At 44.3% G+C, this 26,020-nt stretch overlaps 2 protein-coding genes across 4 annotated transcripts in view; both read left to right on the plus strand.

The window, feature by feature from the left end:
• Window positions 1-6,527: 6,527 nt before the first annotated feature.
• TACO1 (translational activator of cytochrome c oxidase I) lies at window positions 6,528-14,614 on the plus strand. The gene is made up of 5 exons (XM_079904655.1): window positions 6,528-7,316; window positions 7,621-7,727; window positions 9,095-9,222; window positions 9,717-9,894; window positions 10,226-14,614. Exons 1-5 carry the CDS (start codon window positions 7,037-7,039, stop codon window positions 10,424-10,426), a joined length of 894 nt encoding a protein of 297 aa, XP_079760781.1. The 5' UTR covers window positions 6,528-7,036; the 3' UTR covers window positions 10,427-14,614.
• A 4,151-nt stretch (window positions 14,615-18,765) lies between these two features.
• Window positions 18,766-26,020, plus strand: part of MAP3K3 (mitogen-activated protein kinase kinase kinase 3) — a 62,692-nt gene continuing 55,437 nt past the window's right edge. For all 3 annotated transcript variants that reach the window (XM_079904920.1, XM_079904921.1, XM_079904922.1), the window contains exon 1: window positions 18,766-19,084. In XM_079904920.1, the coding sequence (XP_079761046.1) occupies window positions 19,081-19,084 (4 nt within the window). In that variant the 5' untranslated portion in view covers window positions 18,766-19,080. The remainder of the gene's footprint in view (window positions 19,085-26,020) is intronic.

The following is a 26,020-nucleotide window of genomic DNA, read 5'->3' on the forward strand; positions in this document are numbered from 1 at the left end:
GGTGTGTTAGTTGCTGCTGTATAACAAAGTGAATCAGCTATACATATACATATATCCCCATATCTCCTCCCTCTTGCGTCTCCCTCCCACCCTCCCTCCCTATCCCACCCCTCTAGGTCGTCACAAAGCACCGAGCTGATCTCCCTGTGCTATGCGGCTGCTTCCCACTAGCTATCTGTTTTACGTTTGGTAGTGTATATACATCCACCCCACTCTCTCACTTCGTCCCAGCTTACCCTTCCCCCTACCTGTGTCCTCAAGTCCATTCTCTACATCTCCGTCTTTATTCCTGTCCTGCCCCTAGGTTCTTCAGAACCATTTTTTTTTTCTTTTTTAGGTTCCATATATATGTGTTAGCATATGCTATTTGTTTTTCTCTTTCTGACTTACTTCACTCTGTATGACAGACTCTAGGTCCATCCACCTCACTACAAATAACTCAATTTCTTTCTTTTTATGGCTGAGTAATATTCCATTGTATATATGTGCCACATCTTCTTTATCCATTCACCTGTTGACGGACACTTAGGTTGCTTCCATGTCCTGGCTATTGTAAGTAGTGCTGCAATGAACATTGTGGTACGTGACTCTTTTTGAATTATGGTTTTCTCAGGGTATATGCCCAGTAGTGGGATTGCTGGGTCGTATGGTAGTCCTATTTTTAGTTTTTTAAGGAACCTCCATACTGTTCTCCATAGTGGCTGTATCAATTTACATTCCCACCAACAGTGCAAGAGGGTTCCCTTTTCTCCACACCCTCTCCAGCATTTATTGTTTGTAGATTTTTTGATGATGGCCATTCTGACTGGTGTGAGGTGATAACCTCATTGTAGTTTTGATTTGCATTTCTCTAATGATTAGTGTTGTTGAGCATCCTTTCATGTGTTTGTTGGCACTCTGTATATCTTCTTTGGAGAAATGTCTATTAGGTCTTCTGCCCATTTTTGGATTGGGTTGTTTGTTTTTGGATATTAAGCTGCATGAGCTGCTTGCATATTTTGGAGATTAATCCTTTGTCAGTTGCTTCATTTGCAAATATTTTCTCCCATTCTGAGGGTTGTCTTTTCGTCTTGTTTATGGTTTCCTTTGCTGTGCAACAGCTTTTAAGTTTCATTAGGTCCCATTTTTTTATTTTTGTTTTTATTTCGCTTGCTCTAGGAGGTGGGTCAAAAAGGATCTTGCTGTGATTTATGTCATAGAGTGTTCTGCCTATGTTTTCCTCTAAAGAATTTTATAGGGTCTGGCCTTACATTTAGGTCTTTAATCCATTTTGAGTTTATTTTTGTGTATGGTGTTAGGGAGTGTTCTAATTTCATTCTTTTACATGGAGCTGTCCAGTTTTCCCAGCACCACTTATTGAAGAGGCTGTCTTTTCTCCATTGTATATTCTTGTCTCCTGTATCAAAAATAAGGTGACCATATGTGCGTGGGTTTATCTCTGGGCTTTCTATCCTGTTCCATTGATCTATATTTCTGTTTTAGTGCCAGTACCATACTATCTTGATTACTGTAGCTTTGTAGTTATGAACTGGGTTTTGAAGGCTGAGTTGGAGTCTTCTGGGAGTAAAGAAAGATATTTAAGGCAGAGAGAACATCCATGTATAAATCTGTAGAGGCAAGAAGAATATGGTTCTATTCAGAGAATGGTAAGGTGATGTGGGGTTTTGTGTGGGGAGTGGTGGCAAGTGGGTCTAGAGAGGAGAGCAGGAGCAGGTGGTCTTGTGCTTTGTAGAAAGTTTAGACCTTCCTCCTGTACGAGACTTTGGAAAATTTACACAGAGGGAAGTCATGCTCAGTTCTGCATTTTAGGAGGCAGTGAAGAACATGCCTCTGAGTGGGGGTGAGACAAGGAGTCACCTCACCTATTAAAATAGTCAAAATAAGAAAAAGCAAAAGCCTCACTAAGGCAGGAGCAGCAGGGAAGGAGAGGGCAGGGCACAACCGAAGAGATTTAAGGGACAGGCTAATCAGGATTCAGTAATCTGTTGGCTGTGAAGGCTGACCAAGAAATGATAACTCCCACGTCCCCTGGGTGAGGACATCAGGCTCTGATGGCTGACTAGAATTTCCAAGTCCAAGCTGGTTTCCCGAGCCTGTGCCCCAATGTGATAGGATGGAGGAGTTTTATCCCACTGCTATTCAAATGCTGTTAGTCCTAGATGAATACTCCCTCTGTTTATTTTTATTTTCAGTCTGTGCTCTTGTTGAGCCATTTCAAAGGAAAAGAAGAAAGACATTTTGATTGGTTCAGTGAGCCAGTATTTAGTAAGTGCCTTCCACTTTAGTCACGTCATTCAACCTAACTGCAAGGAATGTATTTTTCCTGTGTGCCTAGGAAGAGGAAATAAAGTAATGTCTCCACCATACCATCAAATTAGCAAGAGTATCTGGAATAGTAATGAGTGTGGTTCTATTCATTGAGAGCCGTTAGTACTAGACGACACCTGTTCAAACCTAGTAGAATGATGCCTTCAGCCAGTCTTTAGAATCCAAGGTTCATTGTAAGTTAAAAATTTCAGGGACTTCCCTGGTGGTACAGTGGTTGAGAATCTGCCTGCCAATTCAGGGGACATGGGTTCAAGCCCTGGTTCTGGAAGATCCCACATGCCGTGAAGCAACTAAGCCCCTGTGCCACAACTACTGAGCCTGTGCTGTAGAACCCGTGCTCTGCAACAAGAGAAGCCACTGCAATGAGAAGCCCATGCACTGCAACGAAGAGTAGCCCCTGCTCACAGCAACTAGAGAAAACCTGCGTGCAGCAACAAAGACCCAAAGCAGCCAAAAAAAATTTTTTTTTTTCAATGATCTTGACAGCCAGGTCTCTAGGGATGGTTCAGTCACCTGTGAATTCATTTTGAGACATGAATATTAGCTCAGACTGAGAAAGTAAAAATCTGCCCTGCCATTCATCACAGATAAACAGACACAGATAAAACCAGGTGCAAAGTTAACAGGAAACAATATTTCTCCCAAGCACACACTGCAACTTATCAGATAATAATTCCCTTCTCTGGGTGGCTTTTAAAAATTCACTAAGAAACTGTTCTCTAAAATCAGACTGGGAATTCCTTGGTGGTCCAGCGATGAGTCCATGCTTCCACTGCAGGGTTCAATCCCTGGTCGAGGAACTAAGATCCTGCGTGCCACGTGGTGTGGCCAAAAATAAATAAATAAATAAAATAAAATCATAGACTGTCGGGAAGTTTGCTGTTTGAAATTATGTCCAGTGAGAATGAAGCCTTACAGTCTTGCTTGGAGAATCTAAGTTGCTTTGACAGAAAAGCAGCCTTGATTTCCAACCCAGGTGTAGAACTTCAGGGCTTTCTGAACACAACTTTCCACATTTAACATTGTAGTTTTCAAGGAAACTTAACCTTGGGTCTACTTTGCAGTCCAGAGCTGATGTTGACTCTCTTTTCATATAACTCTGTATTCCTTTGAGTATATCAAACCCTGTTTCATTGAAATTTCACCTAACCTCCACTCATTCCCATAATTATATAATAGAGATCTTTTCCTTTAGTGAGACACTCCACCATCCCTCTGGTGTGCAGTTTGCCTTGTTGCAGTGAGTTGATAGACTGACATTGTTGGACTACAGCTTTGCCCTGGTGGGTTTAGGCTGATTGGACCAGGACTATCTCAAACTTTGTTTTGGCCTCTACTCTTTTATTTTCAATTAATTTATTTATTTTTGGCTGTGTTGGGTCTTCGTTTCTGTACGAGGGCTTTCTCTAGTAGCGGCGAGCCGAGGCCATTTCTCATCGCGGTGCACGTGCCTCTCACTGTCGCTGCCTCTCTTGTTGCGGAGCACAGGCTCCCGAGGCGCTGGCTCAGTAGTTGTGGCTCACGGGCCCAGTTGCTCCGCGGCATGTGGGATCCCTCAAACCAGGGCTCGAACCCGTGTCCCCTGCATTGGCAGGCAGACTCTCAACTACTATGCCACCAGGGAAACCCTTGGCCTCTACTCTTATTTGTGATTATAGATTTCCTTCATTTGCTTTTTGCTACTTGAAGTAACATTTATGTTAAGCTATATTCTTATTTATTATTATTATTTTTAATAATTTTTTTTTGGCTGTGTTGGGTCTGTTTCTGCACGCGAGCTTTCTCTAGTTGTGGCGAGTAGGGGCTACTCTTCATTGCGGTGCGCGGGCTTCTCATTGTGGTGTCTTCTCTTGTTATGGAGCATGGGCTCTAGGCACGCGGGCTTCAGTAATTGTGGCACGTGGGCTCAGTAGTTGTGGCTTGTGGGCTTAGTTGCTCCGCAGCATCTGGGATCTTCCCTGACCAGGGCTCAAACCCCTCTCCCCTGCATTGGCAGGCGGATTCTTAACCACTGCGCCACCAGGGAAGCCCCTAAGCTATATTTTTAAATTACAAAAAGTAATACTCTATATGAATAGCTAGCAAGCACATGAAAAGATGATCACATCATTAGTCATCTGGGAAATAGAAATCAAAACCACAATGAGAAAAAACAAACAAACAAAACCACAATGAAATACCACTTCATACCCACTAGGATGACAACAGCTAGAGTCAAAAAGAGATGATAACAAGTTTTGGCAAGGATGTGGAGAAATTGGAACCCTCATGCACTACTGGTAGGGATGTAAACAATGCAACCATTTTGGAAAACACTCTGGCAGTTCCTCAAAAGATCGAACAGAGTTACTGTATGACTCACCAATTCCACTCCTAGGCATATACCCAAGAGAAATGAAAATATATGTCTACGCAAAAACCTGTATATGAACGTTCATAACAGCATTATTCAGAATGGTCAAAAGGTGGAAAAAACCCAAATGTCCATCAACTGATGAATGGATAAATAAAACGTGGTATATTCATGCAATGGAACATTAGTTAACAACATGGATGAACCCTGAAAACGTTATGATAAATGAAAGAAGCCAGTCAAAAGAACCACATATTGTATGATTCCATTCATATGAAATGTCCAGAATAGGCAGACCCATAGAGACAGAAGTAAAGTGGTGGTTGCCTAGGACTGGGGGAACTGGGGAAAATGGGGAGTAACTGCTAATGGGTACTTTCTTTAGGGAGTGATGAAAATGTAAAATTTGGGTGATGGCTGCACAAATCTGAATATACTAAAAAACATTGTACGCTTTAAATTGGTGATTTGTATGATATTTAAATTACATGTCAGTAAAGTTTTTGTTAAAAAAAAAAGCTGTACTGGGCACAGGAGTACAGTCCTGCTCTCAAAGAATTTAATATCATGGCAGAGACAAACATTTTGATATTAAAAAAGTAAGTGTTAAGGTACAGACATGTATGAAGGGTTATGTGAACACACAGAGTAGAGCATCTGAACCCAAATGGAGAATTTGCAGATGTTTTCCTCTGGTGGGAAATGATGCCTGAGCTGAATCTTGAAGGAAGAACAAAAATTAGCCAGAAGTGAGGTAGAACAGCAAAGACACAGGTTTGTGCTTAATACAAGAATTGGGAGAAGCAGTAGGAGCAATCTGGTGTTTCTGCGTAATCTGCAAAGTACAAGGAGGAGAGTGCCCAGCCCAAGTAGCTTCGATAATAAAAAATAATAAATTAACAATTCATAAGTGCACTATTAGTTACAGCTAAAAACTCAAAGAAGGACTCTTAGGAAGGCTTTAACCAAGGAGGGGACAGCTGAACTGGGTCTTGAAGCACGATGAAGATTTTATCACCGAGACAGTGAAGTTCACTCCAAGCAGATAGGGGCAAAGAGGTGATAAAGACTTGTATTCAGAGTACAGTGAGTATAATTCCCTCCAACTGGACTGTAGTGTCAGGACATGAGACCAGAAGAATGAGTAGATCTGAGATTATGAAGGTTCTTACATAATAGCTAAAAAATAACATAAAACCTATGCCTGTGTATTTTATCCATTATCCCATTTAATCATAGCAAGGCCATTCTACAGGTAAGAAAACTGAAATATAGGAAAGTAAAGGAACTTGCCCAAGGTTACACAAGTAAGTGTAACAACCGGGGTTTGAACCCACCAGTTCGGACCAGAGGCCACAAACTTAACCTGCTCTCTATCTAACACACCAAGTTTTTGGATTTAATCTCACCAGCCTGGGGAGCCACTGGAAAGTTGTTCACAGTTCCTGCTTTGTTTGTTCTATACCTTCTCCTCCTAATGGCATCGGTTTTCTCTTCTGTGAGAGCAGAGGGAAAATGCAGAGGCGAATTAGGCTCCAGGAAACTCTTCTGATCATCCTCCCTCTCCAGGATGGCAAGCGTCTCTTGCATTTAGGGACTTCATCACTATGATCGCTGCTGCTATTTACATAAGATTTTATTACTTTAACGCTCCAAGAGCTTTTTTCAACCCTCTTACGTTGGTAAAGCAAGTAGGAGCATCCTTATTTACAGATATCGAAGAGGAAGTTCAGAGAGACTAAATGATTGGATAAATCACATCTCTGGGCGGCGATTTCCCTACCTTAAAGTGAAGTGATTGAACTACCTATTTCTTTGCAACAACAAAACATTTATCATTCTAGGCCTGCTTAGAGTTGGGAAGTCATTCTGAAGCAAAATCAGTTTCATAACTAAGATGTATCTCTACTAGATCATCGTGGGAAGTAAAGTCCGGCGTTCCCCAGGCAACCAGGACGGATTGAGCACAGGGTTGCCCCACCTCCGCCCAGGCTCTGCGCAGCTGCAAGCAACAGAAAAGCAAGTACCACGCGACGGAACGGCTTTTGTGGGCGGTGGGGACGCGTTTTTGGAACGGACCGGGAAAAGGAAGTGTGCTACACCATTGAATGTACCCGCTCCCGGCTGCCGCGGGGAAGGTGCGGCGTACTTCGTGTTCCGGCTGCCCGGGTTGGGCTGCCGCGGTGAAGGTGCGGCGTACTTCGTGTTCCGGCTCCCCGGGGTGGGCCTGAGCCTTTGGCTCTCCAGTGACGGGTTGAGGAGGCCGCAGGCTCTGGACCTGCTTGTTTCAGTGGCGGACTCGGCGGACTGACCTCGGCCACTGCTCTTGCTGACCTTGGCCCAGGGTCGGAGCCGATGGCGGCTTGGGCCCCTGTCACCTTGAGCAGGGCCGCTGCCCAGTGCTTGTGGGCGCGAGGCCCCGGGGTCCGGGTGGCTCGTCCGCGCTTCCCCCCGGCCTTCCAGCCTGAGTCCCCAGGCTGTAGCCCCTGTGAGGGCCGGACGCTGCACCTCACGGCAGAAGTCCTCGCCGGGCACAACAAGTGGTCCAAAGTCCGGCACATCAAGGGTCCCAAGGACACCGAAAGGAGTCGCGTCTTCTCTAAGCTCAGTTTGAGCATTCGCCTAGCGGTTAAAGGTGAGAACTTGACGGTCACCCCCCGGTGGTAGCCACTTGCCCTCACTATGCCCACGGCTTTGCTTGCCTCCTAGAGTTGGGCCAGGCCCACCCCGATCCTCGGCCTTTCATTCAGAGCGAATTGAAAACTTCTTTTCCAAAATACTTACCCAGATCTCATTCAAACACTGGATAAAGTGTCCTCAACAAGCCGAGATCTAAGTGCTGACTTGTCGCTCTTTTGGCTGATGGGGGTAGGAGGCGGAAATCCCTTTTTTCTCTCATGTCATAATGAGATGTCTCTGCTTACTCTTTTCTATCTCAGAAGGAGGCCCCAACCCCGAGTTCAATAGAAACCTGGCCAGCATCTTAGAGGTGTGTCGCAGCAAGCACATGCCCAAGGCAACAATTGAGGCAGCACTGAAAATGGAGGTGTGTCCTCAGTTTAACTTTGTTTTTGATCACAGTCCCTACAGGGCACATGTCTGGAAGGCCACCACACACCCCTTAAATTATCAGAGAAGGGTAATGATGTCGTTGACACTCAGCCCAAAGTCTCCTGGTGACTCTTCTCTCGGCCATTGGTTATGGGAGCACAGTCAGGAGCAGGATGTATAGACAGCGTACAGAACTATATAGCCTAGGATTGCTGAGCTGAGTTTTGAGGAGATGGGGTAAAAAGAAGGGCCACAGTATGGGGAAAGCCCTGGTGTTAGTTTGAGGAAGGGTTTGTTTTTCTGATATTTATGCCTTAAAGGAGAAAAGCCAGTAGAAATACAGAGGGTGCAGATGATAGTGATAGTGGGAGGGGCTGGGATGTAGAGCCTAGGTGTGGGAATTGTCTGCAAGCCCAGCTGAGGGGACACCTCTTCTCTAGGACAAGGGGGAAGGATCTGAGGAAGTAGTAGTCATCTTAATTGCTAACAGTTATTGAGTGCTTATTCCAGGCCAATTTCTTTGATAAGAACTTTGTATGCATTACCTCACTGACTCCTCAGAACAACCTTAAATGGAAACTGAGGCACTGAAAGATTAGGTGACTTGACCACGTCACACAGAAAATGACAGACTGGGAACCAGACAGACTCCAGAGCCTATGCCTAACCGTCATTCATACTGCCCTCCTGTCAGGTGTGGTGCAGATAAGGCGGTGGAGGCAGAGGATTTTCCCCCACCTGGTGTCCTTAATTTCCTTTGTGAAAGAGGAAGGGAGAAGTCATCAGTTGAGAGTTCCTGGGAAGATGGCAGGGCAGGGTGATGGAGAGAGTGGTGAAGATCGGATGCGCGGGCAAAGAATGAGCAGAGGCAGTGTGGGAGATCCAGATGAGATTGGTCATTAGAGTTTTTGATCGATTGTTTGAATTTTGAGGCTATGCTATTTGATAAGGCCCAGATGTGTCATTTCACGTGGCAGTACTCAGCAGCGCTGGGGTAGGAGCACAGGTGGGTTTCATGCGGGATAAGGTGTACGAGAATGAGTTTTAGTAGGCGCTATGGCGGGGTGGATGTGGGATTCAGCTGGGGAGGGGCGAAAACAAAGCTGGGAGATGGCAGATTGATTGTTCAGGGACAAGAGAAACAGACTGCCTTCCAAGTAAGGGATAGTACTTCCAATTATCTCAAAAGTTGGTCCCAAGGGCCTCCTCTCAGAGGGGAGGACAAAATTGAAGCTTAACAGCCTAGGCTCCAGCCCAGGGAGCCCATCCCATGGAGTCAACTTTGTGGTGCCTGTGGTGCCTGGGCTGGCATGTAGGAGGGAACTAGGAAACCGGAAAATGTGATTATGTTGTTTATTGCAGAAAACCAAGGACATTTATTTGTTGTATGAGGGCCGAGGCCCTGGTGGCTCTTCTCTTCTCATTGAGGCGTTATCTAACAGTAGCTCCAAGTGCCACTCGGACATCAAACATATCCTGAACAAGAATGGGTAGGTGTGTGTCTGGGGAGAGTAGAAGGGTACAGAGTCTTTAGGTTCCAATTCTGTGCAGGGAAAGTACTGTTGTTCCTGGTGGCGTTTCAAGTTTTACACACACTTCATCCTTAGCAGAATCCAAATGGGATCGTTTATTCTCCCTTAATGTGTTCTGTACTGGGCAGGATCCAAAAGACTTGTTCATCAGGTGTAGAACGAGCTCTCTGTCCCATTATCCCATCTGTCTGTATAATGTCCAGGTCTTAAAATGTACAACCAGGAATGGAATCTTAATTGCACAGGAATTGATGAGCAAAGTCTTTGCATCCTCCAAACTCCAGACAGGGCAGAAAATAGAAGGTTGGGGTTATGTTTGGATTATTCCCTTGCCCAGTGGTAGCTGCATCTGCCTCAGGAAGAGAGCTGCTCCATGTCTGTTTATACTCCAGGGGCTGGGTGGGAATGAGTGTCTAAAGGCATTCTTTCTGGCCCATTTCCTTTCCTATTAGGGGAATGATGGCTGAAGGAGCTCGCCACTCCTTTGACAAAAAGGGGGTGATCGTGGTTGGAGTGGAGGACAAAGAGAAGAAAGCTGTGAATCTGGAGCGTGCCCTGGAGCTGGCAATAGAAGCAGGAGCTGAGGATGTCAAGGAAACTGAAGATGAAGAGGAAACGAACATTTTTAAAGTGAGTGTGAAGCCTTAGTGTTTGGTGGACTTCCGAGAGGCCCCTGATTGACATGTTAAGGCATGCTTCTGTCAGTCTCTTCTTTCCTGTGCCCGGGGTACAGGTGAGATAAAGAGCTCACATATTGCACAGACATTTACTAAGAGAATACCGGATAGGGCTTACTCTCTTGAGGACGATGAGAAGGTTTCAGAACATTGAAAACTCTGTTTCTGCCAGTGAAGACTTAAACCCAGTGATACAGTAATTCCATTCAGGTTTTGCAAACTTCTGTCCAGCTTTGTCCTGTTATCTCCTGGCTACTTACCTCCTGACTTTCCTTTGTTCCTAGTTTATTTGTGATGCCTCTTCACTGCATCAAGTGAGGAAGAAGCTGGACTCCCTGGGCCTGTGTTCTGTGTCCTGTATGCTAGAGTTCATCCCCAACACAAAGGTGCGGCTGGCTGACCCTGACCTGGAGCAGGCTGCCCATCTCATCCAGGCTCTCGGCAACCACAATGACGTGATCCACGTCTATGACAACATTGAGTAGCCAGGCTGTACGTGCCCCTGGCAGCCTATTCTGGAGCACAAGCTTCTGCAGCATCCTCTGAGACTCAAGCAGGTCAGGGCGGTGGGTGGTCTAGCAGGTTAGGAAGCAGAAGACCTGTAGTTTGTGGTCAGCGGAATCCCTGCACTTTTGTGAAGCCTATTTGTCAGCTCTGCTGGTGTCTCCGTGCCCTCCCAGGTGAGCCCCTCCACATCCTTCTGGATGCAGAGTGAGGCCAGTCAGCTGGTCAGATTCTGATCTCAGGAAGTTGGCCCTTGTGGGGATGGTAGGTGCCCTGAGGGCCCATGTACTAGAAACTGCTCTTAAATAATAACAGTTATTGATCTGGGTTTGCCGCACTGCTGTTGTATGACTCTTGAGTGTTCCTGGGTTTGTGTCCAGTTGCTGGGACCCTCTTGACTTCCTTTCAAGTCTGTAGGCTTAGTTCCACTACTCCAATCCCAAGACTTTATTTTTTTGATTGACCATAGAAATGTAGCTCCCTCCAGGTACTTTGTGCTCTAGTGCTCATCTAATGGCTTAAACCTGTCATTCTTTCACATAACTAATATTGATCAAACACCTACTGTGTACCAGGAACTGCACTTACAGGCTGTTCAATTGATGCCCTGTGTTAGATCCACTCTAAGACGTAGGACCTCATGGGGAAGACACAGGATTGCTCTCTACCGGAGCTGTCCCAGGGCAATGTGAGGTGCTGTGCACGCATCCTTGTTCTCTTTGTGTGGCCTCTGTACCCTTCTTCTGTCAGAGAGCTTAAGGCTGTGGCCCCGAAGGAGATCAAGTGCCAGTGATAAGGGACTCCAGGCCCTGCTTTGCCTGGGTCCCTCTGTGTTCTGAGATTGCTCAGAGTGGACCTGTCAGCGGGCTGCGCTCAGGAAGGGCTGTACCAAGCTGGTTTTGAAAGCTGCTTGATCCCCAGAATGCCCAGCCCTGGCTCCTTTCCATCCCTGATGCCAGATGATGGGGCACTGGGAACTGGAAAGGAGATAAGAACAGAAAGAAGGCTGAGTCAGAAGCCTGGCCAGGTGGGAAATAGGGGCCTTGGTGCCTTTTGTTCCTGAGCCACTTCTGGGTTTAGAGAGACAAGGAGTGCCAACCACCTGTGCTGGAGCCCGTCAGGCGTGTCGGTCCCGGAGCGGCTTTTTGATCCCTGTTATCCACCTTCTTGTAAGTTGTTTAAGCCAGTTCTGAGCTCAGAGTAATTTTCCTGAAGGACTCGTAGGTAAATGAGGATGGAAAAGAACTAAAACCAGATTGGCTAAATGATAACTTCACCTTCTAGGAAAAACAGATTACTAATTCCATGATGACTTCAACAGCTGGAGAGTGAAGGCTAGAGGGAGGAAAACCAATGAAATAACCTGTTATCGTGCCAAAGCATATGCTGTTATACCTCATTTCATAATTTTGGTACTACCTGGCATTCTTTAGTTTTTATAGGAGATAACTCATCTAAATATCTGAATAGCACATCATTAAAATAGGGCAATGTAAAGTTTAAATGCCACTTCCTAACTTATAAGATACTTTCATATTTTATTCATTTGATTTTCAAAAAAAACCTACGAAATAGTCAGGCCAAGTATTTTATGCACAGATGATCTCATACCAAGCAGGTGAGAACTACATCTGTATGAAATAAACCAAGGTCTATTATAAATGTTGAATATAAATTAATTTGGAAGAATGTGGTCATGCTGATCTGAGAAATCCGTACTAAGGAAGCCTGCTCTAGAAGGGAACTTGGTTACTCATGTGAATAGTCCTCTAATCTAATAGATAGGATTTGTTAATGTGAATTCTTGTGTAACCAGTTTTCTTGCATAAAGACATACTAAACAGCTCTGCACTGACCCCTGGCGGTGCCCTGCAGTCTTTCCTGCAATTAGTATGGGAAAGGCAGAAATGAAAGCTTACTTGGACCTGCTCTGCCTCTAGATCTGGTAAAGAGACCCTTAGCTCTACAGGTTAAATAGTTAACTATTTAACTGAATAGTTAAGTAAAGAGGGTATGAGTTATTCTGCCACTAGAAATTATTTTTCAAAGAATATTTTATGTCAGAGAAAATGTTTACAATATAATGTTAAGTGAAAAACAAAGATGCAAAACTATATGTATAGTATGGTCCAAATTTTAAAATATATATCATACTTTATATATGAACTTTTAAAAAAAGACTAGAAGGAAGTATACCAAAATATCAAAACTGGTTATCTCTGGGTGGTGATGTTATAATTGAGTTTTATTTTCAATAATCGTATCTTACTTTATCAGGGAAGCATTTTTTTAAAAAGAAAACTAGTCACATTATTGTCCTGTTAGGGAGACAGCATGTGAGAGGGTGGGATTCAGGTGTACCTTAAAGTCAGAAGAATAGCGTCTGGTCCTGGCTTGCCTTTGCCTTATCTTTGGTCATTGTCTTAGCAACACAAAATCATTTAGAGCCTTGAGCTGGCTCGGGCTCATTTTCAAGTTTCCTTTCAGTGGGATGGAAGTATCAGTGACAGGCTCTGTCCATAGCCTTGACTCTTACGAGAAGCGCTCGTGTGGTATGTAGCTGCCCCAACTCTGCCAGGGGCCCCCGCTGAATCAGACAGGAACAGTGAAGACTCTGCCTCTAGCCAACTCTGGAAATTCAGTCGTGTGGTTGAGTTACTTTTTTTCTCTCTCGGAAATATATAGCACAGCTGTCAATAAAGCTTCACACTCTAAGAGTCCTCAACTTTTGAATCCCTGAGGACTCCTCTGAAGACATTCTATGAAGAGAAAATAAGTGAGCCAGTAGATCTCACAAAAGAGAGTGTCATGATAGATACTACGCTCGTCTTGACTGAAATCACTTTCTCTCTTTATTCTATCCCCAGACAGTGAATGGGATAGAAGTTTTTACTTTTTCCTCTTTTTATCTTTCTTTGGTTTGTGCCAAAAAGGTAACCTTTATTGTTTTTTAAAAAGTCAAACGTTATAGAAATATACAGCAAAAAAATTAAAGTCCCATCTAATCCTAACCTCCTAAAATAACAACCACCATTAACAGTCTGCTCTTCTCATTGGTGTCAATCTTCTGGGGCACAAATTCTGACTCTTGTCAGTTGCTAGCAACCTTGGGGAAGAACTTAACCTCTTTGTACTTATTTCTTCATCTATAAAATGGGGATAATAGCATCTATATCATAAGGCTGTTTTGAGAATTAAATAAGTTAATATATGCTAAGCACTTAAAACAGTGCCTGGCAATAGGAAGTGTTCAGTGTATGTTGGCCTTTTTTCCCACTAAGTGTGAAAGAACTATTTTAAAAACTGAAATGTGATCACCCTATATATATCTGCTTTATAACCTGTCTCCTGCGCCCCCTGCCCCCAGATATATCCTGGATTCCTTTTGGTATTAGAATGGAGACGTCTGCTTCATTCTTTTTAGTAGCTACGTAGTATTTTATTGTATTAATTAATGTGCCATAATTTATTTAACTAGTCTCTATCAATGGACATTTGGGTTGTCTATCTTACAGAAGATGCTACGATGAACATTCTTTACCTTTGCTCTCTTGCAAAATATTCTTTAGGATAAATTTATAGAAGTGGAATTTCAAAACGAAAAGCAATTTTTCTTTAGAAGTAAATGTCCATATATAAAAATGTAAAGGAGGTGTAAAAATCTTCTGTGTACATCACTTCTTAACAATGCAGATAAACTAACTGGTTGAACTGGTAATCTGAATATATTCCACTTTACCTCTGAATTAAAAGAATTTTCATCAAATTAGGTGATAGGTTTTTTGGTTTGTTTTTGTTTTTACACCAAATGCATTGAGCTATCCCTTAAGGAAATTTATTCATTTGTATTTATTGTTCCCTGTCATGTGTCCTGTGCTCTTGGAAGAAAAAAGGAAAATGTGCAGCTGGTGTGTGATTGGCTGCCTAATGAGTCTTGGGGTCAGGAGTGGCTCACGTGCTTAACCAGGAGCATCTACTCAGTGTAAAACTAGGGGAATAGACTTGAGAAGGCCTGGCCCAGTTGGGAGCCTTCACATGGGGAAAATGAAGAGTGAGGAGAGAGACAACATAGAGTAGATAAAATACATAGCTAAAAGGGCACACCTGTGGAAATTACATTCCATTACTAACATACCCATTTGAAGTTCACTTATTTATTCAACAAATAATTGTTTTTTTTAAGAATTATATGTTGAGCACTTTGACTATTTTTAAGAGCCAGTAGAGTGAAGCCTAATTAATTTATATCTTGTGAATTCTGAGTTTTTTAAAATATTTATTTATTTGGTTGCACCGGGTCTAGTTGCGGCAGGTGGGCTCCTTAGTTGTGGCTCGCCAGCTCCTTTAGTTGAGGCACGTGAACTCTTAGTTGTGGCATGCATGTGGGATCTAGTTCCGTGACCAGGGATCAAACCTGGGCCCCTTGCATTGGGAGCACGGAGTCTTAACCACTGTGCCACCAGGGAAGTCCCAAATATTTGTTTTTTTGAATGTGCTGTGAGAGATGCTAGACCATCTTTTTTTTTTTTTTTTTTTTTTTTTTTTTCAGTACACGGGCCTCTCACCGCTGTGGCCTCTCCCGTTGCGGAGCACAGGCTCCATTGGTGCAGGCTCAGCGGCCATGGCTCACGGGCCCAGCCGCTCCGTGGCATGTGGGATCCTCCCAGACCGGGGCACGAACCCGTGTCCCCTGCATCAGCAGGCGGACTCTCAACCACTGTGCCACCAGGGAAGCCTTAAAGTTTTTAAGCAGAGCATGACAGGATCAGGTATCCATTTTAAAGGATCACCCTGTGATGGGAGTGATCTTGAGAGGCTGTTAAACTAAGTAATCCAAGTGAGAGATTTTGGGGGTTTGAACTAGGATGGTGGAGCTGGGGCTGGGAGAGGAGTGGACAGATTGGAGACATGGTCGAGATTAGCTGTGGGGGAAGGGAAATGGAGAGAAAGAGCTCTCCAAGTTAGATAACTCAGAAGCATCCAGCTTGGGGAACTGAAGATGGAGAGAGGATATAGAGAACTATGGAGGAAAATGATCAGTTCAATTTGGACCTGTAGAATTTGAGGTGCCTGTGGGGTACTCAATGGGTGATGCCTCTGAAGTTCAGAAGAAAGCCCAGTATGGTAAATGCAGCATGGGAATGTTTGAGATGGCTGGTTAAGCAGCAGGCAACAGAAATGAAGCCCTCAAAGAAAGCAGTTGATAGTAAAGTAGAAGAAAAATCAGAAGGCTCTTTTCAGCTAAAGACTTAATGTAGTTGTATTGCATGTGCTACTATGTACGAGGCACTGTTCAAAGTGCCGGTGATAGCGCAGTGAACAGGACAAAATCCCTCTTCCTACACGGCTTATGTTCATTGTAGTTGGAAGAAAGACTAAGTATATAATTTCAGGCACTATGAAGAAAAATAAGGCAGAATGTAGAAATACAGAATGATGGAGGGGAGAGGGGCTATTTTGGATCGTGTGTTTAGGCGCTCTTAATAGTTGATATCTAAGCAGAGACCTGAATGCAATGCAAGAATTAGCTGTGGGAACATCTTAGGGAAGAGCATTCTAGGCAGAACAAATGGCAAGTGCAAAGGTCCTGAGCTTGGTAGGTTCAAAGTATGGTGAGAATGCCAGTGTGGCTGGAGCGATTGAGGGAGCAGGAGAGTTGTGGTAGGAGAGGATGGCTGGAGCCGGCTCCTGTTGGGCCTGGAAGATTCTATTCTAAGTGTGGTGGGAAGCCATTGGAGGGTTGAGAGCAGGGGAGTGACATGATCTGAATTACATTTTACAAGGATCACTCTGGCTGCTGTGTGGAGAATCATTTGCTGGGTGGCCACAGAGGAAACAGGGAAACCAGTTAGGAGGCTAGGGCAGTTATACAGTAGAGATGGTGGTGGCTTGCACTAGGGTGGAAGTGGTGAGTAGTTGGATTCAGATACATTTTGAAAGGAGAGCTGAAAAGACTTGCTGGATGACTGGATATAGGGATGTTAGGGAAAGTGAAATCAAGGAAGACGCCTCCTAGGTTTGTATTTTAACAATTGGGAAAACAGAGGAGCAAGGTTTGTGGGGGGAGGGGGAAAGAATCAAGAGTTCAGTGTAAAACACATTAAATTGGAGTTGTGTTTTAGACATTCCAGGAGAAGCTCCTGAATGGACCTTTGAATACAGGCAAGTATTCCTAAATCTAGGAGTGGGTCCTACATTTCCACTGGCATAAATGTCTTTTTTTTTAAATATTTATTTCACAGCTCAGTAAAATTAAGGGTCAGATCTGAGCCTCAGATTGGCAGATTGTGACCTCCAGCACTGGCCTATTACACACATTCTTAACAGGGTGATATCCCCAACAGGACGAAAAATGATTCTTACGAGGTGAAAAAAATCTTCGATAATATGATGGTATATGGGCTTCAAAGCTCAGCCCTACCTGACAAAATCTTATCCCTTAATATTTAATTTCTCACATTAGGGAGAATTTAAATTTAAGTAATTAAAAATTTTCTCCTTGGGGGGGTGATAATGGAAAAAACAGTTGAGAAATGTGCAAGAGCATGGCCTTTGGGTGTCAGAAAGCCCTGATGTGGATCCTGGCTTTACCACTTGGACATGATACTTACCTTCTCTGAGCTTCACCTTCATCATTCAAACACCAGTACTACTACTTACCTCAAAGTTACTGAAAAGATTGAGAGGATGTGCCTGGCACATAGAAAATGACTGATAAATATTAATTCTCTCTGCTTTACCTCCCCTTCCCAGAAAAGAGAAGTTATTATAGTTAAGGAACTGCAATAAACTGGGTAGGGATCTACTCAAGTGGGAAAATGACAGACTTAAAAGCTTGTTGGAGGAAAAAAATAACAGACAAGGGGCCTGATTGAATCGTGGTGGTGGCGGGGAGGGGTGGGTGTAAAGAAAGAGAGAAGAGAGAAATCTAAGGTAATTCTTAAGAGATTTGATACCAAGGCAAAGCCACCACTAAAGGTTCTTAGTTGACAGTTGAAAACAAGAGGAAGATGATTCTGGCGTCTGATTTATATTACAGTAGAACAGAAGCCAGAGGAAGGGAACCGGGATTGTGGAGGACTTGGAATCTGAAGATCTGGGTGTATAACATGTTGAACAATGGGGGTTGGGAAAATTAATTATGGTCATCTCTATTTTGAAATATCATGCAGCCAGTACAATTGTTTTGGAACAATATTCAGTGGCCCCGGAAAACACTTACGATAAAATGTAAGCACACTACAAAACAATGTGAAGCCGTTTTTATCAAACATTGTATATTTAGGTAGGAAAGATAAAATTATCTCTGGGGTGGAAGTTTTATTTTTATTTTTTTCAATTTTAATACAAAGAGCTTGTATTGCTTTTATGACCAGGAAAAAAAAAAAAAGTTTTCTTCCCGAAAGAACCTCTCTGGCTTTGCACTTAATGGTTTCGGCCCTGGCCAGCAGATTCCTAGGACCCACTTTCCGGCACTACCCCAGCCCCTTGGAGAGTGTGGCCCTGGAGGTGTGAGACCCAGGAAAAGGCGGGCAGTGGTAAGCCGCTTCTGCCTCCCGGCAAGCGCAGCGTCTGGACCGGAGGACTTGCCTGGGGATCCGGCGGCAGAGGTGGCCACATGCCGGGAAGCGCTCAGAGCCAGAACCCTCCCCGCTTATTACGCGCCCGGTGTGGGCACAGGGAGGGGCAGGACCTCAGCATCAGAGACCGCCGAGAGCCGGGAGGCGGGAGGCCAAGGGGCCCCTCCAGCCGCCTTCCCAAACTCCAGCCCCAAAGTAGCCGGCAGGGAACCGCGCCAGCCCGCGCGCCCGCCGAGCCTTGGGTGACTGACGGGAGGTGGGAATGTGGGCGGAGCCTCAAGCGCGAGCTGTGATTGGAGCGACCCACACCTCCCAGGGAGAGAGGGAGGGCAAGCCTGCGAGGGATGCGCAGAGGAGGGTGCTCAGAGACCTCTATGTGATTGGCTAGCAGCGGAGTGAACCGGGAGCTGTTTCAATGATTGGCAGGCGGTAGACAGCCCTCGGAAACTGCCTTGGCTTCGCCTATTGGCAGCCTGAGAGAGTAGGCGGGATTGGTTCATCAAGTGGTGCTGATGATTAGCTGGCGGCTGAGAGTTAGGATGTTGGAGAGAGAGCCGGGGCGGGGGGAGGAGGGGTGGCGGGGGCAGCGACTTCCTCCTTGGTATTGGCTGGTGAAGTGAGTGGGGGGTGGTACCAAGGTCCAGCGGCTGCCTAGGATTGGCGGGTGCTGGGGTGAGTGACAGACAAGGGGGCGAGCTGCGCGACCAGCGGTTTGTTTTTCGGAGCGTTCCTGAGGTGGAGAACGGCGGCCGGACCGAGCGACTGCGGGACTGAGGGACTGGCGGTCGGGCGGGCCGAGCGGCGCCGCCGAGGCCGGGCTGGGCCGAGCCGAGGAGCGCCGGGGATGTAGCGGGCCACCCTGCCCATGCCACAGCGCCCGGCTGCGGGCGGAGCCGGAGCCGGAGCCTGGGGAGGCGGCGGGGGCCCTGAGCGCAGCCCGCGCCCCCTGCGCGGAGCCAGGCCCGCTGCCGTCCCCGCCGCCCGGGCCCCCGGCATGCAGCCCCGGCTGCGGAGGTGACACTCGGGCCCAAGACGCCGCCGCCGCCATCGCCACCATGGGTGAGTGTCGCCACCGCCCCGGCCTGTGCCCGCGCTGCTTCGCGTTGCCCCGCCCCGGACTGAGGGGAGGAGGACCCTGGGCCGCCGCCTGACAGGCATGGACAGCCAGCCGGGCCGGGGCTGCGGACCGCCGGCGCCCGCCCGCCCTGCTCGCGCCTTAGCGGCTCCGCGGCCCGGGCGGGGTTCTGGCTTCTCGGCCCGCCGGGGCGGCCCCGGCCGACGGAGCCCACTCGGCAGCCTCCTTCCGGGCCGCGCGGCCGGCGCATCCCAAAGAAGCGGCGGCGGGTCGAGGGCCCATGCTCGGCGAGGCAGCCCGCTCCGGGCCGAGCGAGCCGGACCGCGAGCCCGAGGGCGGGGGAGCGCGAGCGCAGTGTGGGGCCCGGGCTGGAGGCTGGTGCAGGCCCAGCTGCTGTTGTGTCTTTTCCTTGATTTGCTTTTTTTTCCTGCCTGTGTCATTTCCTTCCCTTTGCTCACACAGGCTGGCCTGTGAGAGTTCCCGGGGCTTGCTCTCGAGCCCTGTGCGCGCCCCAGCGCAGGGGGGAGGGCGTGCAGGGAGATAGGTTGGGAGGTGATTAAAACGGCAATCACTGTTATCAACCGCGCGGTTGAGAAATGCGAGCTGCGCTCAGATTGCTGGAGGTTAGGAATTGGTCGCGGGCTGCCACTTATAATACACATCCTACCTTTCGAAAAATCTAGTAGTGTTTTACATCCATTATTTTAATCTAACTGTATCCCTGAAATTATGTAACTTTTGAAAGAGAGAAACATTCACTACACAAAAGAATCTCTATGAAATCATTTCCTTTTTAATCGATATTTGTAACTTCTGTTGTGAAGATGTAATCTAAGAAAAGCTTTTAATGTCTTCCACACGCAGCATTTGAACTGAATTATATTTCATGTCCTTTTTGGTAATTTACCAAATGACTATTGGACTAGATTAAGTAGCAAATAACATTTTAGATGTACTTTGCTTCTCTTGTTGGATCAGTTATTTTGATACTGTTGTTTGCAATGGCAAGTTCTGTAAAGTATTTGGTATTGTCATAAATAATCAAGGGGTAAAAGTCAGTAAAAAGATCATTTGCACGACCATTGATTGCATCTGTGAAGAGGGAACGTTAATATTTGATTTGCCCTATAGCAAGGTCAAGTCGTTTCTGTAGGGGGTTAAATGTTTGCTGTGTCACATGGGGCAGATATTCTTTTGCGGCCCATCTTTACACTCTGGCTTTGAATGAATTACCTTGTTCTGTTCCATACTGCCCCTCATACAGTAAGAGATGGGTTTGTTCATTTGTTGGGCTTACTGTTTCCTTCCCATGCTTTACTTCAGAAGTGCTTGCTTTTCTGGGAAAAGTCTGTGACAGTAAGCAGAAAAGGAACCCAGTGAGGCCTGGTATTTAAATACATAATTCACCAAATACTCATTGAACATTTACTATAAATGGGGAACATAATTCTTCTTGTCCTCCCCAGGTTTCATACATTTATTTTGTGTTCTGGAATTTGATGATTGAACTAAATCTTTGAATTGATTTGTGAGCCTACACTTGCTATAATCTTTCTAAGTCTTTCCTTTTTGTCCTGCGGGGACAGTCTTAAGTCCCAAAGGGTAGTGTGAAATACTTGAGGGTGTGCAGACCTACTTCCCACTTTCTCAACTGCTAAATCAGTTAGAGTGTCCAGATGCGTTGACTACATTGCATCCCTAGAAATAAAATAGATGTCAGCCTGTTTTCACATTTCAAGATATTTTCAGGGGCTTCCCTGGTGGTGCAGTGGTTGAGAGTCCGCCTGCCGATGCAGGGGATGCGGGTTCGTGCCCCGGTCCGGGAGGATCCCACATGCCGTGGAGCGGCTGGACCCGTGAGCCATGGCCGCTGAGCCTGTGCGTCCGGAGTCTGTGCTCTGCAACGGGAGAGGCCACAACAGTGAGAGGCCCATGTACCGCAAAAAAAAAAAAAAAAAAAAAAAAAAATTCAAAAAGTTTAAGTGTGTGAGTATATGGAGAGACAATAATGAGGAGGAAAGGAACTATATAGGTAGGGTCCAGAGCCCCAAACGAAAAAGGACCAAAAATTCAGTGTCTTCTCATTTGTCCCCATGTCAGGTTTTACATGAAGAAAGTGAGACAGTGAGGGGAGAATTAACTTGCCTGGTGGTTGCAGTATATTAGGCAAGCTGATTTAAGAACCACTGCCTGGCTTTCTTCAGCACTCTCCCCTCATACCATTCTCGGTTTCCTTTTAGTAGATGACCTTGACGTGCAATTAGAGCTGATAACGAATTCTCTTAGAACCTGGCCTTTAGTTTGCTTTGTATAGGGCTCAGCAAGCATGTATGTACAAACACACACACAGAGTCTCTCTTAAATACTAGTTTCCATTTTGGTGACATAAATGATGAAAAATCAAATTCCCAGGTTAGTATGCTTTAGTTGCTGCAGGCAGTCCTAAATAAATTCAAGGGGTAATAAGAGAGAAGCATAGACTTATTAATATTTTTATTATACTTGTTAAACTCCAGCCCAGTGAGGAAAGGACTAAAACTAATTTGAGTTCCTGCCCTTCAGGTTCCTTGGTTAATAGTCATATTTTCCTGAGCTGTTCTAAGCCCCAGACTCAAGCTTGTTTGACAACTTGGGTTGGTAATGAAAAGAGGTCAGATTTTGTATTGGCTGTTAGCCCCAGTAAATTTCTAGTGGAAATTACACTTATCCTTGTAAATAATAGGAAATAGTCTTTTTTTTTTTTTGGCTTTGATACTATGTGGTTATAAAGAAAAATTTGGGCTTGACTGGTCATTTTTTCTCGGTCACACCAAAATTCTCTCCTAGTTTTAGTAATTATAGTGGCACATGCTGTTAATAACACCTAAGATTAATTTACTAGTGTTTATTTGGACTCTATAAATGCAATCTAAAATTTAGTGGGAAGTATTACTGAAAACTATGCAACAACTTGGAAATGTTACTGGAAACGATCATGAACTGAGTATAGGATTTAGGATGTTGTGGTTCTGGTTTGATAACTTGGTTTGAAGTCAGAATCGTTGTGATTTACAGATGCCTTGTGTCTCTAGGGTTTCAAGTCTGTTGGGAGCTCCCAATTAGACCAAGCTAGAATCTGACCACCTGTGTATACTCTAAATAGTTAGCAACTGTTTTGATTGAAATTGGGATCACAGTTTAATGAATCAACATGGCTATGTCATGACTAGATTTCTGATACTTTACAAAATGATGATTGGTTTTTAAAACTGAATTTTAGGCATTGGTAAAAAGTATCAGTCCAACTTAGCATTACTTAGGGGAATACATAGAGGAAGAAGCAGTTTTCTTGGTTCTGACTATGTAAGCTATCCATTTTTTCTTTGCCCATTTATTGAGCATCTCTTATGTGTCAGATATAGTGTTAGGCCCTGTACATACATGTATCCTGTGTTTAAGAAGTTACAGTTAGGTGAGGTGAACCAAAAACATGAAAACAAATCAGTGCAATGAGGTGTTATAGGTACTTCATCAAAACTGTAAAGGTACATAGGAGGGAGAGATCAGTTCTGTAGTTTTGGGATTGACATACATTATCCTATAGTCCTCAGACCTGTAAGGTCAATTTCATTAACCATTAAAATAAAATATGATGGTGATATATTGATTTTTACGAGGAAGCAATAGCTTACTTTGTAATATGTATTTTTTAATTTTAAGTCATCAGTTAATATTGAAGGGCAGTTATATCCCAGAAACAGAAAAATAAACACCAGAATTTGACTTTGAGATTTAGCGAAGATTCAACCAGGGCCTTGAAGGAAAAAGGAAAAATGTTTCTTGTGAATTGAGGATCAGACCTTTTTGCTTATACTTACTATGAAATGATGTTTGCCCAGGTATGGAGAGGGTGGAGGCAGTGTGAGTATGTAACATGTCATGAACAGTAAGATAGTAAAATCTGACTCACAGACACTCTGAAGCACAGGATCTCCTGAGTGAGCAGTGTGATCAGATGATCTGGCAGAGTTGGGTAGAGCAAGGTGAAGAAGTAGTTTGTTAAATGAAAACAAAGATTAAATTTGGGGGTTGTATATATGGAAAAGAGTGAGTGTCTGGCATCATGCAGGACAACAATGTTTATCGAAGGACATGTTGCTTCTGGAAACTTTTCTGGGTTTTAAGCCAAGGGAATTTGTAAATGGGAGTGCCTTAGGACCCTGCTTTTAGATAGAAGTAATAGCTCAGTCTGGAAGAGTGACTTCCTGCTGGGACTAATGAGAGAGAAGTGTGTTGCCTGGCAGCCCCCATGCCTTAGGTCAGGGTATGGGGAGAAGGAAAAGTACACGCCGCTGGATAATTATGGATGGCTGTCTGCTTGAGACTGCTGAAGAGCTTCCACTTTTTAAGCCTGAACTGTAAACCTTGTTTCATAGATTCCTTCTTTTCTTTTTCTATGAATATTCCTCACCCCTAGATCCTTGACCTCCTAATCTCTAGAGTTAACTTCTTCCTCTGTGCTTCTTTCTGGTAGCTTTTAAGTGTGTCAGACCAACCCCATCCTTCGGAAATCTTTTCAAGGTTATATAGCATACTATTACCTCTGCCTCAACTTGTTCACGTGTAAAGTTCATAAGTGAATTGTTGATTTCCACTACTTCCAATTTTCTTTTAATCTCCAGCTTCTCTATTCCCTGTAAAATTGTTTCTGCCTCTACTACCCTATTGGACCTGCCTGGCCTCTGCGTGCCCCTGCTATTCTTTGGTCTGAGCTTCTGTGGTGTCACCCTTGTTTTTTCCCAATCCTCTTAAAGGCTTCTGTGCCAGCACACCTTCTTCCTACTCTACTTGATGGCATTACTATTCACTGAGGATCAGTCCCTGACCTTTTCTTTTCCTCCACCACTCGCTTGCTTTCATGTCCTTCTCTCAGTTTATTTGTAAAGCTCTCTTGCATAGCTGGTACAACTTGCTTTTCTGGAAAACTCTTTATTCTGTAAAATCATCTATATAATCTCTTGCTACTCACACTGTAAAAAAATTTTTTTACACATGTGTTTATGTATTCTGGTTTGTTTCTTGTCTAATTCAGTCTCTTTATTTGTGTAACCTTGTATTTGTGTGTTTTGTCTTTTTACCCCTAGAGTTTGAATACCTTAAAGTATCTTTCAAAACTGTCTAATGTATAATACATGATAGGTATTCAGTAAATGGTTATTGTTAATGATTAATAATAAAAATTCAGAAATACAATTAAATATTAGGATAGATGGTGGCCTCCATTAACCTTTTCTCCATTGCTAATAATAATAGCCAGCATTTTTTTCAACATTAACCTTTTCTCCATTACTAAAAATAATAGCCAGCATTTTTTCCATCATTACTAAGTGTTAGGTAGCGTGAGGAATAATTTGTAAGGTTTTTTGTTTGTTTGTTTTTTCCCTTAAGTTTCACAGCAGCTCTGTGTAATGATACTTTTATTATCTCCATTTTACAGATGAGGAAATTGAGGTTTAGGGAGAATAAGTAATTTGTTTAAGGCTTCTTAAAGCCAGGTCTTTCTGACTCCAAAGTCCATATAACTGACTACTGCACTCTAAGAAAGCTGCTATTTGTTTTTAAAAGGTTTGTTTGTTTGTTTTTATTTTTTAAGGAAAGAGTACGATAGCACAGATAATTCAGTTAAAATCCCAATCCAGGAAGAAATGCCTAAAAGAACCACTCGATTTGCTTCCTGTCTTTATCCATGTCCTCAGTTTGAAGTATCAGTTTAAGAACCAGGGCTTCCCTGGTGGTGCAGTGGTTAGGAATCCGCCTGCCAATGTAGGGGACACGGGTTCGAGCCCTGTTCTGGGAAGATCCCACACGCTAAGCCCGTGCGCCACAACTCCTGAGCCTGTGCACCTAGAGCCCATGCTGCGCAACAAGAGAAGCCACTGCAGTGAGAAGCCTGCACACCACAACGAAGAGTAGCCCCCACTTGCCGCAACTAGAGAAAGCTCGTGCACAGCAACGAAGACCCAACACAGCCAAAAATAACTAAATAAATTTATTTTTTAAGAAAAGAACCCGTTTGCCTCTAGAAATATATGCAACTTTGACACAAAATCAGATTCTATTACTTTGTTTCACTTGGGTCAGTTGCCCCAGATTTCAAGAGATAGAACCAAACCATTCCTCTAGTGTGTTCGCACCACTGGAACTACCAAACAAGTTTTATCCATTAAGTAATGCCAGGAATTGGTTAGCTTCCTGGAAACAGAATTTGTCAACCTGATAAACCAGCTCTTATAATAGCATCATCTTATACAGAATTAGAAACAATTTCTTTGGTCATACTTGTCATGGATTTGACTTGGAAAGCATGTGCGTGTGTCTGTGTGTGTATATTCACATCCATCTTGTTTCAGTATCTGAGTTGAGACAACTGAAGTTCTCAATTCTAAGGCTGGTTACCTTGATACTGAAAACCATATGCATTCTGCTGTTAGGACTATCACTGGATGCTCCTCAGAAAACACCCACCTAGTCATAATCATAATGACCCCAATTTACTGTTACAGTTGGCCCAATAAATTTATACATATATAATATTTAATGATATATAAGCCAATTTAATATATAAGCCTATATATATATGTTATACATATATATAATCTAGTCATCCTAGCTTAGATGTTTATGCTCTAGTTTGGTTGGGAGGTTAAAAAACAAAACAAAAACCAAGCAAGTTCCCTTTAAGGAGCCTATAGGTAAATTGTGAGAAAGTACAAAATAATTGATGGGATGTATGTGTTTTAATTTTTTTTTTTTTTTTTTTTGCGGTACGCGGGCCTCTCACTGTTGTGGCCTCCCCCCTTGCGGAGCACAGGCTCCGGACGCGCAGGCTCAGCGGCCATGGCTCACGGGCCCAGCCACTCCGCGGCATGTGGGATCCTCCC

This window comes from Stenella coeruleoalba (genome assembly GCF_951394435.1).
Source record: "Stenella coeruleoalba genome assembly, chromosome: 19".
NCBI lineage: Eukaryota > Metazoa > Chordata > Mammalia > Artiodactyla > Delphinidae > Stenella > Stenella coeruleoalba.

Bases quoted from the DNA above. Each gene is read 5' to 3' on its own strand.
- TACO1 (XM_079904655.1), top strand. From the start codon at position 7,037: ATGGCGGCTTGGGCCCCTGTCACCTTGAGCAGGGCCGCTGCCCAGTGC. The intron at 7,728-9,094 runs GTGTGTCCTCAG...TGTTTATTGCAG, and splicing joins AGGCAGCACTGAAAATGGAG to AAAACCAAGGACATTTATTT. The intron at 9,895-10,225 runs GTGAGTGTGAAG...CTTTGTTCCTAG, and splicing joins AGGAAACGAACATTTTTAAA to TTTATTTGTGATGCCTCTTC.